Source organism: Hetaerina americana, unplaced genomic scaffold, assembly GCF_022747635.1.
Source record: "Hetaerina americana unplaced genomic scaffold, ioHetAmer1.1.p SCAF_16, whole genome shotgun sequence".
Classification (NCBI taxonomy): domain Eukaryota; kingdom Metazoa; phylum Arthropoda; class Insecta; order Odonata; family Calopterygidae; genus Hetaerina; species Hetaerina americana.
The window spans coordinates 600778-613895 of NW_027286719.1; the positions used below are offsets into that span (position 1 = coordinate 600778).

General features: G+C 38.5%; 1 protein-coding gene across 6 annotated transcripts in view; it reads left to right on the forward strand.

Annotated features, from left to right (window-relative positions):
• The first annotated feature begins 9680 nt into the window (after positions 1–9680).
• The window catches only part of RhoGAPp190 (Rho GTPase-activating protein 190), a 179826-nt gene continuing 176388 nt past the window's right edge, over positions 9681–13118 (forward strand). For 5 of the 6 annotated variants that reach the window (XM_071584011.1, XM_071584014.1, XM_071584012.1 and 2 more), the window contains exons 1-3: positions 9682–10015; positions 11166–11576; positions 11986–12133. In XM_071584011.1, coding sequence (XP_071440112.1) covers positions 11406–11576; positions 11986–12133 — 319 coding nt within the window. In that variant the 5' untranslated portion in view covers positions 9682–10015; positions 11166–11405. Of the gene's footprint in view, positions 10016–11165; positions 11577–11985; positions 12134–13118 lie in introns of all 6 variants that reach the window. The other variant, XM_071584008.1, reaches the window with a different exon arrangement.

Here is a 13118-nt window from a genome sequence, read left to right on the forward strand (position 1 = left end):
AAGGTACAATTGTACTGGAAGGGAGCTATCTGAATAACATAACGGATACTGTAGTCATACATGTGAACATTAAAGAAATACGTATCGTCCTGATGGTATGGGCAAAGGAAGGGAATTGGTCAATTTTCATTGAAAATATTGTAGACCACCTGAGCATATTACTTAAATTAAAAATCGCAAATTGTGCCTTGGAAGTATAATGACCACAAATCAAATTAAATGTTCAGAAACTTAATTATTTTCAAAGAAAAGAGACTTATAGCATCTAAAGTCATGAATACTCATACTTTTATGATGCTGGAATTTTAATTAATCGCATTTACACCAAACAAAAATATTAATTAAGGATTATTGCAATATTTATGTTAAGGCAGTTTTTAATGGACGCAGCGATGCAAGGGTCTATTTATTTGCATATCTTAAAAAACAAAACTAAAATCCGACCCTACGATAAGCCCCTCTTCAGTTCTGCATATTTCCTTAATTCCGTCGAACATTCCTATCCTATTCCTGTCCCTTTCTCGTAGCCTAACATTCTCCCCTCTATCACAGTCTTCAACATCCCATTGCCAATGAAAATGTTCTGCATTCATCTTTGCTACCTCCTGGGTTTCTGCCAGGAATTCTCTCTCCTCCTCCACCTTGTCTTACACTTCCTTGTTCGTTTTCCTTTCTGTTCACCTCACCTTTTACTTCCTTCTGCACCCGCATTTCAAAAGCATCCAATGTTCGCTTATTGCCTTGCTTCAATGACCATCTTTCCATACCTTACAAAAATATGCGTCATATTTCAGTTTTGACAAGCTGTTTCTTAACCTCATAACTCAACATTCCTGTCCTCAATTCTCTCCTCTTTGAGAATGCTTCTTTGCATCATGCAATTCTTCATGAACTTGTCTCAGGTGTGCCACCGGGTCAGGAGTTCCATATTGGCCGATGTTGCGATGCCCGACTCATGCATCATCCTCAGGGTAGATAGCATATACCCTATGGACAATGCACAAGTCGAGCAGCGAAACGATGGCCAATATGGAAACCCTGACCCGGTAGAAGACCCAAGAAAACATCATGTAGCAAATGCGCCGGGAAAGCACCAGATCTTACTTCAATTAAATTCTTCTACTTATTCCCCTAATACTTTTACTAATTTTTCTAAAACACATATGGGAAAAGTAAACATCCATCTTCTTTAGTCCAAAATCCTTATTTTTATGTCTAACTTAGCTTTTCTCATTCACCAAAACTATGCAGTCTTAGTTAACATTGATTCTTATGCCATATATATTGCACTCACTTCCCACTACAGTCTTAAAGGTCAATAATCTCTTGGCTGACTAGACATCCGTCTTTCCCCACTTCCCAACACAGCCTATCCCGAATCTAAATCTGCCACATGGATATGAGCAGTTGGAGACATATACAGGTAGATTATTTGCAAATGATGCAACCCATGCTCTTTGCTTAAGGATGCTATTTTGACATTGGCTATGTGAAATAATATCAGAAGTTATCCCTTAAAAGTCATTAATGCCATTTCTGGATGCTAAATGAGTGTTAGGGTGCTAAGCCTATGACATAATGGCATTATTGAAATAGTTGTGACAAATGCATTGCTTTGTGGTAGTCATTTGCCAAAACAAAAAAATGTAATTTATCAACTTAATTTTCCCTGACCACAACATTGCAACAAATATTTGACAACAACATTGCAGTGATACTCCACTTAATGCATCCCTGACCCCTTTGGAAGTTTTGTTTTACATACCCCACCTATTTAGGGAGGGGAAACCTTTTACTTGACTGTTTCAAACATATTTTGGCAACTTTCATCCTTTCATTAAGGATTATTGCTAGCAAGAAAAGCTTCTTACTGTTTGCCATGTGACTTTTCCATATTCCTCCTATCATAGAACTTCTTAAAATTCTGAGCTCTAAACCAATTTCAACATTGGTAGAGTGAGGTGTGTGAATGCGAAAAGAATCGGAGAGCAACATCTTTTTGAGAATAATGGCAGTGATTTTATATACAATCTTGTGAATTTATGCCAAAACCCACAACCAAAAAGAAATTCCACTTAATCTAAAAATGCAGAGTAAGTGGTTATCACAAGTGATAGTATCAAAACTGACATCTGCAAAGTTTTGAATAACAAGCAACAATGAAATTTATGAAAAATTAACAATTTATTTGAGAAAGCAAGTTTGAACTGTTACGGAAGTGTTTGAATGCATCAAAATGTGATGACTTGGATGATGGGGGTAGTAGTAGTTTTGAGTGGAGGCGACCGACAGCTGAGGTCATTTGCTCCATAGGGGATGGATAGGAAAGGATGAAGGGTGGAGAGAAAACCCGGCGTCGGCATTAGCCTACTCTTAACGAAAGGCACCAAGGGGTCCGCAGCTTAACTTCCCATCCGACGGACGGCGTACTCACTCAAAGTGCCCTCCACAAAGCACCTCAAGTGGGGATCGAGATACCTCTGAAAAATATTCCGGGAAAACACCGCCGGGATTTGAACCCGGGCCCTCTGGGTGGGAAGCCAGTACGTTAGCCCCCGCACCATCTCGATCCCCTTGGATGATGGGCCTCAGCAAAATAAGTAACGACTGAGAATTCTCAAGTCAAACTTTTTTGGAACTTGGGGATGAGAAATGATTCCAATGTGATGACTATGCTTAGTTTCCAGGTGATATCCACACATATGTGGCCTTTATCACGGTGTTGAGAATCAGAATTGATATTGGCACTGTCCAACATGACCAAGAGTAAGTAAAGACAGTTATTTTAGTTCTTGCACAGGAGCTTGGGCACAAATTTTGTATAAACTTTGCATATGACCAGGTTCTGTAAAATTAAATGTGTAGAATATACTATAATGTCAAATAATGATCTGTCATTATCAAATTTCAATCTTTCTCGATGAGAGTTACATTCTGAGCTCTTTGTCACCTCCCAGAATGCTGCTCAAAGATTCACAGTTGTGTGCCCATTTCTAAATCAGTTCAAACACCCCTTTACTTGAGTTTCCCACATGGGATCGTCTCCTGAAGCCTGCCAAATCGTATTGTTTTAGCTTAACAATTACCAAGCTTCTGATGAAATTGGTGCAGAATACCTGACTAACATGCCCTACCATGCAACAATTTCAGAGCGTAAAAATCATTCGCCTTGACTGGGACTCGAACCCAGATCCCTCAATATCCGGTCGAGTGCTTTAGCCACTTAAGCTACCGAGGCGTCCTCTTAAACTTTGAAATTTTGGGGCTTTTAAAGGAACTAGATGTTATGACGAAATACCGTACATACAATGTCACATGTATTCGTAGTCGTGCGCGAGGCGCCACTGTCCACGAGGTTAAAGCCAACTTTAAACACGTATGGTGTTTTCCCTTTGACAAATTCCAAAGAAACTGCGGGAGATGCCGCAACAGTAACTTTTAACGGAGTCATCCGCTAATGTGCATTTCAATTTCTGAAATTGTTGCATTGAAATGCACATTAGCGGATGACTCCGTTAAAAGTTACTGTTGCGGCATCTCCCGCAGTTTCTTTGGAATATGCCCTACCATCTCAAGCAAACATAAAATCCAATGAACATATAGTGCAGCACCTCACAAAATTACTAGAAGAAATTTCTGGGGAAGATCAGGTGTGTACGCAAAAGTATCACTCTTCAGTATGAATGAGATCTAATATGCGCTTTGAATGGCTGGGCTGAGACTTGCAAGTAGGTTGCCTCAGACTGCAGCAGAGTTCTTCCCCTCACGTGTGGTTCAACGGCATGCAAATGTCTACCATGAGGGAGTTCCATGGTATCGAACTCCGTTTCCCAGACATCACATGTCCTCAAACTCTACGATCTCTTTTCCCAGAAAATTTATGGGACAAAGCATTATAAATCATGCTGATGACCATGATAAGCAAAAAAACTTGCTCATAAAATGGGAATGATTCCATTCAAATTTCAAATGGCATGTATGCAGCAATTGGCATTGCATGCCTGCTCTTTTTTTAGTAAGTCAACCTTTAAAGTCAAACTTTTTTAGTAAGTTTAGTATCAAAGGTTTTTTTGCTCAAAACAACCACTTTGAACCTTGCTTGAAAATTACTTCTAGTTTAACATTTCTGTATATTACTCGATAATTTAAGAAAAACAGCTTCATTGATGGAAACTGTGTCAAAGAGCTAAATTCTTAATGATTTAAAAAGTTCAAAGAACTGCGGGAGATGCCGCGTCAGTAACTTTTAACGTAGCCATTCCATAATATGCGTTAGCATGCATACATTTCAAAGTGTAAAAAATCATTCGCCTTGTCCCGGATTTGGATCCGGATCCCTCGACGTTAAGCCGAGCGCTTCATCCAGTTAAGCCAACGAGGTGTTTTATTACGCTCCGAAATTTCAAATTTTTGTTCGATAAATTTAACGAAAGAGCATTTTTCACTAAATCTAATATTTCTCAGCCTAAAATGAATGGCTACGGTGATGACTGACCAAGCGAGTTGAGAGAAACAAATCCGTCCCAGGAAGCAAGGAGTTAACTTTAAAACCGTAATGATAATATTTTTGTCCACTGAACATACAATTTCATGTAGGTAAGAAGTCGTTGAACATGGAGAAAAGTGCAAAAATCAGGTACATGTCAGCACGATGAACATGCATGAAAAAGAACATCTACTATAGAAACTTTTGTTTAAAAGCAAATTTATTGCAAAAAATACAAATGAAAATCCTTTTACATACAATTAATGGTATTTGCCAAGAGTAACATTACTCAATTTAACCCCCTTCAGCTGCAATGACCGCCTCCAATCTTGTCATGAATCGATCGCACGCACTCTTTAAAACAGCGCTGTCCATATTCGCGAATGCTGCTACGATAGCGGTGCGTAGAGATGCAATAATAATAATAATATTTTTATTCATCCAAGTGACACAGTGCATAGTAGCTCTAGCAAGTGTATAGGACATGTCATGGTTTACAAAAAATAGAAAATATTACAAGAAACAAGTGTTACAAGGATAAAAGGAAGGAATGAACATTTATGAATTAGGTCTCAGGTATTCTTTGATGCTGTAAAAACACTTATCAGAGAGGTATTCTCGGACCATTTTCTTGAATACTGGTTCACGCTCTTCTTTTTTAATACATATAGGTAGGTTATTGTATAATTTTATACACATTGACTTAGGACCATTTGCAGCCATGGTTAAGTTTGTTGATTTTACATGCAGGTTGTTGCATTGTCTTGTATTGTACAGGTGAATGCTATTGTTCGTTTCAAAATCTGTACTATAATTTTTAACAAGCATTATAGATTGATAGATATATACACAGGGAGCAGTTAACAATTTTAACTTTCTAAAGAGAGGTCGACAGTGTGCATAATAATTTTCATTGCACATAATTCTCACCATCTTTTTCTGTATCTTTAGAACACTGAGAAGGTGAGAGGGCAGTCCCCACAATACAATTCCATAAGATTATTACACAATATTAGCTAATAACAGCAATATTAACTAAAATACACAATATTAGGGCGCCTGGTCTTATTGGTCACTTTCGACTACGCTGCAAATATAATACTCGCGGGGGTTCAAGTCCGAGCTTTTCGGGGGTCAGAACTCCTTGGACCAGAACATGTTAATGTTATCTGAGAGCCAGTTTTGGACTAAATGACTCGTATGGGCTGGTGCACTGTCCCGTTGAAAGACATATTGTCTTCCCGAGGCCTCAGTTACTATCCACGGTTTCACGACATTCTTCAAAATTTGCCGATAGACTTCTTTCGTGTTAGAGTGTCGGCATGATATCACCCTGACCCCTAATGTGGCGGCATGATATCACCCTAACTGGACACAGCACCCAAGACGTGAACACTAGCCGGAAATTTTGTTCGAGCAACAATCGGGCTCGCAGGCGAGCCAGATATCATTTCTCCGGTTGATCTTCACGTCAACGGTGAACATTTTTTCAGCAGAAAATAATCTGATTTGCCCCGCAGCTTCATTTTTTAGAGAACACAATGGGAGGTTGCAGCAAGCAATCCGCTATGCTATGGCATTCTCAGACAGCATTTGTCGAACCATTATTGTATACGGCTTGTAAAATAGGTCCTCCTCTGCCATCCGACGCATTGTTCGCTCGCTAACAATCAATTCTAACGCCAAATTCCAATTTCTCGACGACTGCCGCAGTTCGTGACACGCGTTTCCTCGAATAAGGTTTCCTAGCCGGGTTAGCGTCACCTTCCCCAGACATCTCCGGAGCGTTATACTTTGCCGCAATATCCTAAACAGTTGATCTGGAGTACCCGAAGAATCGAACTATTTCACTAGGGGAAGGCCCAGCGCGAACACTTTCGATAATAGCGGCTCTTCGATTGTACCCCGGAATTTTACATAACATTTTGCGGCAATGACTGGTTACTATATGCCTATAGCTTTCAAGAACGCCAAACGCGCCTTCCAGAGGAACTACGATATGGTGGGAAATTCAAATCTGTCCGGAGATAACCTCCTCACCCTGTAGAGTATGCAATGCAAACATTGCAATACAATTGCCATTTAGTAATTCATTCAATGAATATTAATACTAAATTAGGAGATTCTTGGGTTACAATTTAAAAGAAAATTACTACACTTTAAGTAGCTTTTACTTTTTGATGCAATACCGTATCGCAATCTTAGTTCATTCATGACTTGTGACACAAGTGTTGTTTGCCGAGGTAAAAGGTTATTAATGGCTAATGATAATACCTGATAAAATAGTACTAAGATTTATTGTTTCACATCACACTGCATTGCCTACCACAAGCTTCCAATACTATATATAAATTCTAATCATAAAACATGAGGTATTCGACGAACAAAGTGAACTCATGAATAATAGATAAAATATAGTTATTCAGTGAACATAATTAATTCGCGCCTGCTGTTTTAGACTCGCAGGAAGCTGTCATTTTAACCAAAGGTATTGATTGAAAGAAAATGTTTTTCTTTGGTCAACCTTCGATCAACTTAAATCGACAGGTACAAGACAACTTCTTCATTCTTCCATAACTCTTCTGTGGATTCGAAAATAGCATCGGTCGTTACCAACGTTGATGCCGGCGTCTTTTACAGAATAACCGATGCAATTTAAAATGTTGTCAGAGGAATAGCATCGGGCGACTTACTAAATACGAAATATCCCCTAGGTGTGAATTCGTAGGTAGGCTCAAACGTCTTTAAAGAATCCCGAAGTTTAAAGCCCGTTTTTCTGATGTTATGAAATGCAATATGCAAGACTCGTAACACGAGATAGAAATAAGATTGTACGAAGAGAATGAATACAGACAAAATTAGTAAATATTATATGTAACAGAAAGATTACTGCACATTGCGAGAAATATAATATTCAATATGATGTTTCAGTGAAAAAGTGGAAATGTTCCTGCACACTATACGGGGTAATTTTATAAAACGTCATCGCTAATGAGAAAAAACTGTATGAAATCCTTCGTGAGTGTACTCCTCTTGTGTAAACAAAACATCGACCTCCCCGTTCACATCTAACGTTTGTTTTGATTTCTTATTTGTGGCAGAAGCACGGATAAAACCATGAAAACATTCGACCTTCAAATTCAAGAAATCTCTTCTCTACGTTCCCTTCCTTTCTAATAGCTGAAAAAACATTTCTGTTAGACGCAAGACAATTGGTCCCGCCAAGTAGGAAGAATATGAAAACAATGAAAAGACGGTATGCGCTCTTTTTAAACATGGAAAACAAGTTCGCTCCAGTAGTAATGCAATCCTCAGACGCGAGCTAACATATAACGATCCCCGCGGTCGAGCTATTATTATTTTGACGTCGCTATATAATTGCGACCTCCGGTTAATATTTCGGCACTCAGAACAACATATAGCATCTGGTGACCAAGGGTGGTAATATGCGGGCATAGGGGAGCGCTATTTCGTTTAGAATGGCAGCCCACGAGCTCTATGGGACAGTAAGACGGTTTGGTAGAGGATAATACTATTATTTCTCGGAATTTTTTTTGCACCGTTTCGGATAGGCATGTATCATGCTAAGTTCTTTCGTGAGTTTCAGCTTTGAGAGTACATAGTGATTGTTGATCTTGATATCGGGATTCCCATAAATTCGGTGTTTGAAACAAGAACACCGCGATTATAATCGCAAATTCCAAAATTTTTAGAAACTGGTTCCCACAATAGTACAAGTCCATCAATATTAATAACTTGCCCATTGATTTACCGTTTTTTGAGTACGCAATACGTCATTCACAATGCCAAGTTATCAAGGATACCTAGCTGTAAATGAAATGTTCTTTGGTCCGCGGCCCTTCTGAATATAATAACATTAACCACATCGGCACGCCTCTCTTCGTGAGGGCTTTTCTATACCTAAGGGAAATGACTGCCTATGGTGTCAGTATATGGTCAGCAAAAATCAATAGGCTACTGTTACTTTAGTAGGGGTAGGGCAGCTTCTGAGGAGCTCACAACTAGCGTTGTTGGTTCATGGCGAAGCCACTGGATGCGTAATTCGAATGGAAGGAGGACAGGTAATTACTCAAGATTAGATTACGTTTGAAACGATGGGCAAATTTTATAAAAACTTATTGGCGCGGAAGGGGCATTGAAGACTAGCGAATCATACCAAAATTCAATCGAGCTTGGGAAGTATTAACACTGGTACCTATATATATGCGCACTTGATACTGATTAACCTGAACCCAATTTGATGAAGTGAATAATAATATATACATTAATGGTGTGTTTCTCGGTTGCATGACGGTACTGCACCTTTCGATGAAGAGTGCATGCCATCCGATATTATTTAAGTCGCTGAAAGTGGCTGATAACCTGGGTTGTTGCTGCTGGGAAAAAATGTTTTATCAAGAAACTACCAAGTAATACGTAAAATCATTCAAGGACTAGAACTTTGGGGAATATATGATGCTATAAAGATTTGAACTTAAAATTACAGTTACATCCTCTTAAAATGCCGAGTGATTTCTGGTACCTTTTCCATTGCCATATAGCTTCGAACACTTAATTGATTCCAAACCTGAGACAATGCATTTTCTTTCCACCCCTGCCTGTTTAGATTAAGGAAAACTTAATAAAACCAACAAAATTTCTAGCATATTACATATATACGCAGTTACATCAAAGAAAACAATCATGGCTAACGCTCCTATCACTTTAGGAGAGAATGGATATAAGCCATCGTCCAAAACCAAACATAGCAGTCCTCCATACCGCCCAAAACACTCACGTTTCTTCATAAGAACGACCAATTTACTGATGATGGCAGCAAGCTACGTATGCACTAACATATTCCCTCTTAAGAGCCACTACGAGACATAATATTGATGGTTAGGATTCTTATTTAACCTTCCGTATGGTTTTCATCAATGTTAGTAGACTTCGTAAATGACCGACGGATATCTGAGATTTTTGCTCCCCTCTTGTGGTGGATATCTGTACCAAAATGTTCCGATAATGATAATTAGCTGTGGGTGGAGCCTATATGACTCTACCTGGCTAACAAATGTGTTCAAAGTATACATCCTGGTACATTTTTCAATCAGTCTTGCTTGAAGTAATGCTCTTAAAATAAATCAACATAATTGCGTTTGTGACTCTATGAACCACAAATGCTATGTTGCTTCTATTAGCCAATCACGAGTCAGGTCTCAAACCCTGCGCCTCTTCTTGGGAAATTATAATTCAATATGGCGTCATGCTGACCTAGTCGTAGGGTTGAAGGTGCCTGACAAATTCAGATTTGGGAATGGTTTTAGTATGTGTAAGAATAAGCTCTTATTTAGTGTGCGAGATATAAATTTATGCATTAGTGCGAGTTTGCTTGGTACGGAATACGAAATAGTGTTTGGCGTGTGAGGGATACCATCAGGACGAATAGCAATATTACTCATACCTTCATTTTTGCACTGTGGAGTAGATTGAAGGATGTGTGAAATTAATAATAGAGGGAACCGTGAGGTAAGTAAAACTTCTTGTTCACATTTCGCCCTTAGAGTTATATTCGGAAGCATTTAGTTCGGTATTGCAGTATGGTGTAATTGTCTTCACGGATTTCAATCTGTAAGGGTGATTACATCCACTTGGTCATCTAATTGGCAACTGTGCAGAAGAACTTAAGGTCTAGTATACATTTGAAATGACGGAGTGGCCTGTGTCCTGTCTTATTTTGAAAGTACATGAGAAATTGAGACGGGTGGTCATGTGACATTTCCATTCCGTCCCTTTTTGTGAGCATGTTTCTCAGCTTTCTAAGCTTCTAAGGGACACGAGAATGAACTGACTTCTATCAATTCAATGCTCATTTTACCGATGATTCATTATTGCTCACTTTGTGCCGATCGTACGTCTGCCGGAAGCGTAACTGTTCGCTTAAACTATCCCATTCTAGGGGTCTGGCGGACGTTGTGTTTAGATGTATTAGTAATTTTGAAATATTTGGCTACATTTATCCATCTACCGTCATAAATCTTGCATCGTTTTCATGATTTTGTCCCAAGAAACGATAATGCCAAGTAGCTTAGGCGAACGGGGTAGCGGCCTCCTTTTTCGTAACCATGTATCTGCTTTATATTGTCCACTACTAGCCGTGTGAAATTATTGCACGTCGTAAAAATGTGTTATGGATAAGAAATAATTCACCAAAATATATTTTTGAAATGTTACATCTAATTTAGTTGTGGAATGCCAATTGGAGTAATTGTAATTGACCAATAGTCAATGGTACGTCATGTTACTCATTCAATAGGAAGCACTTTTTAGCTGTAATTTCTTATTTATATTTCTGGTGCTCCCATGCAATACGAGGTTGTAACAGCTCCTACGGTTCTATAGTTGAATTTGGCCGATGTGCAGTACTTTGATTGGAGAAGTAAAGACGTATGGTGTATATATGTGGTTGTTAGGCTATTCATATTCCATTTTGGATGTAGTTCCACGTACAGGTTATTTTCTTGATTTATTTCCATAACCGAGTGTACCTTAGTGCCACAATGATCCGTTATTTAGCTCTCCATTGATGTGATTTTATGGTTACATCGCATTTGTTTGTCAATTACTCTGAAATTTTATATTTTCATCATTTTTAGAGCCTTCTCCTTGTTGTTTTCAGGGTGGAAGTACTTTTGCATCGGACATGCGTAACATGATTGTAGTGAATCAGCATGTGAAGTGATACTTGGTTTTTCATCAAAAAATTATATACATTTTTTAAATCCATGCCTTGGAAGCCTGCAAGATGTTAAGCAGTTATTCTTTAATGCAGTTCATGTCTCAAACATCTCAAATGCCAGTTTTTATTTTCGTGTTGGGAAGCCTGAGGGCTGAACTTCATTGATGGGGTAGTATCAGTATGGCCAGAAAGAGTGACACCATGCGCACGTTTAATGTGGCCGTTGTGGGGCTCTCTGGCACCGAAAAGGAGAAAGGCCAGGCTGGGGTTGGCAAATCTTGCCTTTGCAATAGATTTATTCGGTCACTAGCGGATGACTACAATGTGGACCACATCTCTGTTCTCAGTCAGGTAAGCTTGTGAAACACATTTAAATGTTGTTAGTGGATCTAATTTATTTTTAATTATCCAAATGAATGTTTTAAAAGGATATATAAATAACTTTATTCTACTGACAGAAAAATGGGGAAGTTAGTATTCCAAGTTTCTTAATGTTTTGGCACGTATAAGTTACCTTTTCTTTGGATGCCGAAGTCATGATATCTGGCACTCTAGGATAGAGATCATTTAATGACCTCTGTAGCAATAGTTTCATTGCCATTGCTTATTAAAATAATTTTGCCACCTCCTTATCTTCACACTGGGAGAAGCATTCTTCCTTTGACTCTTCATTGTTCTTTTGTCAATAGTTTGTAACTTGAGTTCTTATCATTATTTTGCAAAATACCTTGGTAAATCAATTTATATTTCCATTTTACAGACTGATTTTAGTGGCCGTGTTGTGAATAATGACCACTTTTTGTACTGGGGAGAAGTTACTAAATCATCTGAAGAGGGCATAGAATTTCAGTTCCAAGTGATTGAACAGACAGAGTTCATTGATGATGCATCATTCCAGCCATTTAAAGGTAAGCAGATGTGTTTAAAAATTTTTATTTTGAGTGCTTAGAGATCTGCCTTGGAGATCTGTCGTTGTCTTTAAGCCATTGCTTTCGAAAAGACTTGGCAACAATAAGCTTTTTTCGTCTATAGAAATTCTAGCTCTAATCGGAATATGAGTTGAATTTATTGAAGTTTCTGGTTACGTATGGTAAGTGGTTTATCAAATTGGCTTGGGTATTGTTTTACCAAATTATTTATTATTGGGTAGGTCTGAGGGAGTCATGAGGGCAGGGACAAATAGCAGGATATCAGGGTCACATGGGCATCCATCGAGCTAAATTAATTATCTGTCATTCATCGCTCGGATATTATGTTGTATCTATAATGTCAGAATAATGCCGTAATAGTTTCTGAGAAATCAAAATGCCAAATTTTGCCTTAAACTCAAATTTTATGCAAGGCATGGTTATTCATGATTTTCCAAAAGCTGTGTAGTGTTAAGAAAGACGTTTTCCCAAAACATTTTTGCAATAATTCTCTACTTTGGTAGAGGTTTCTAACATAAATTACAAAAAAGTAATAGAATATGGTTGCCCAACACATTCGTGGTAGCTGCCTGATTTAAGATGGAAAATATCTCTGCATATCCGCAGTTGTGTGAAAAAAAGCTTATCATATTTTTCTGCAGTTGAAAGACTATTGTGACTTTCAAAGATACAGTGAGATGTCTTTTGACATATTACAGTCAATTTTTAAATGTTTTAAACTTGAACTGTAACATGATCTCTTCAATCCTGTTGTTTTCTTAATGGTCGTCCAATGGTTCCTGCAACCTGCCTCATTATGGCTCACAGGTTGTTCTGCTTAAGTAAGCTTTTTGCTCAAATTGGGATTAAGGAGGAGGGGACAGGGGTAGAGGTGTGCTGTACAATGTAACGCACAATTTCATGTTAAGGGTTGGCCATAGGAAGAGAAATTTTGAGCATGGTCAGCTAGGATGCCACTCTGTTT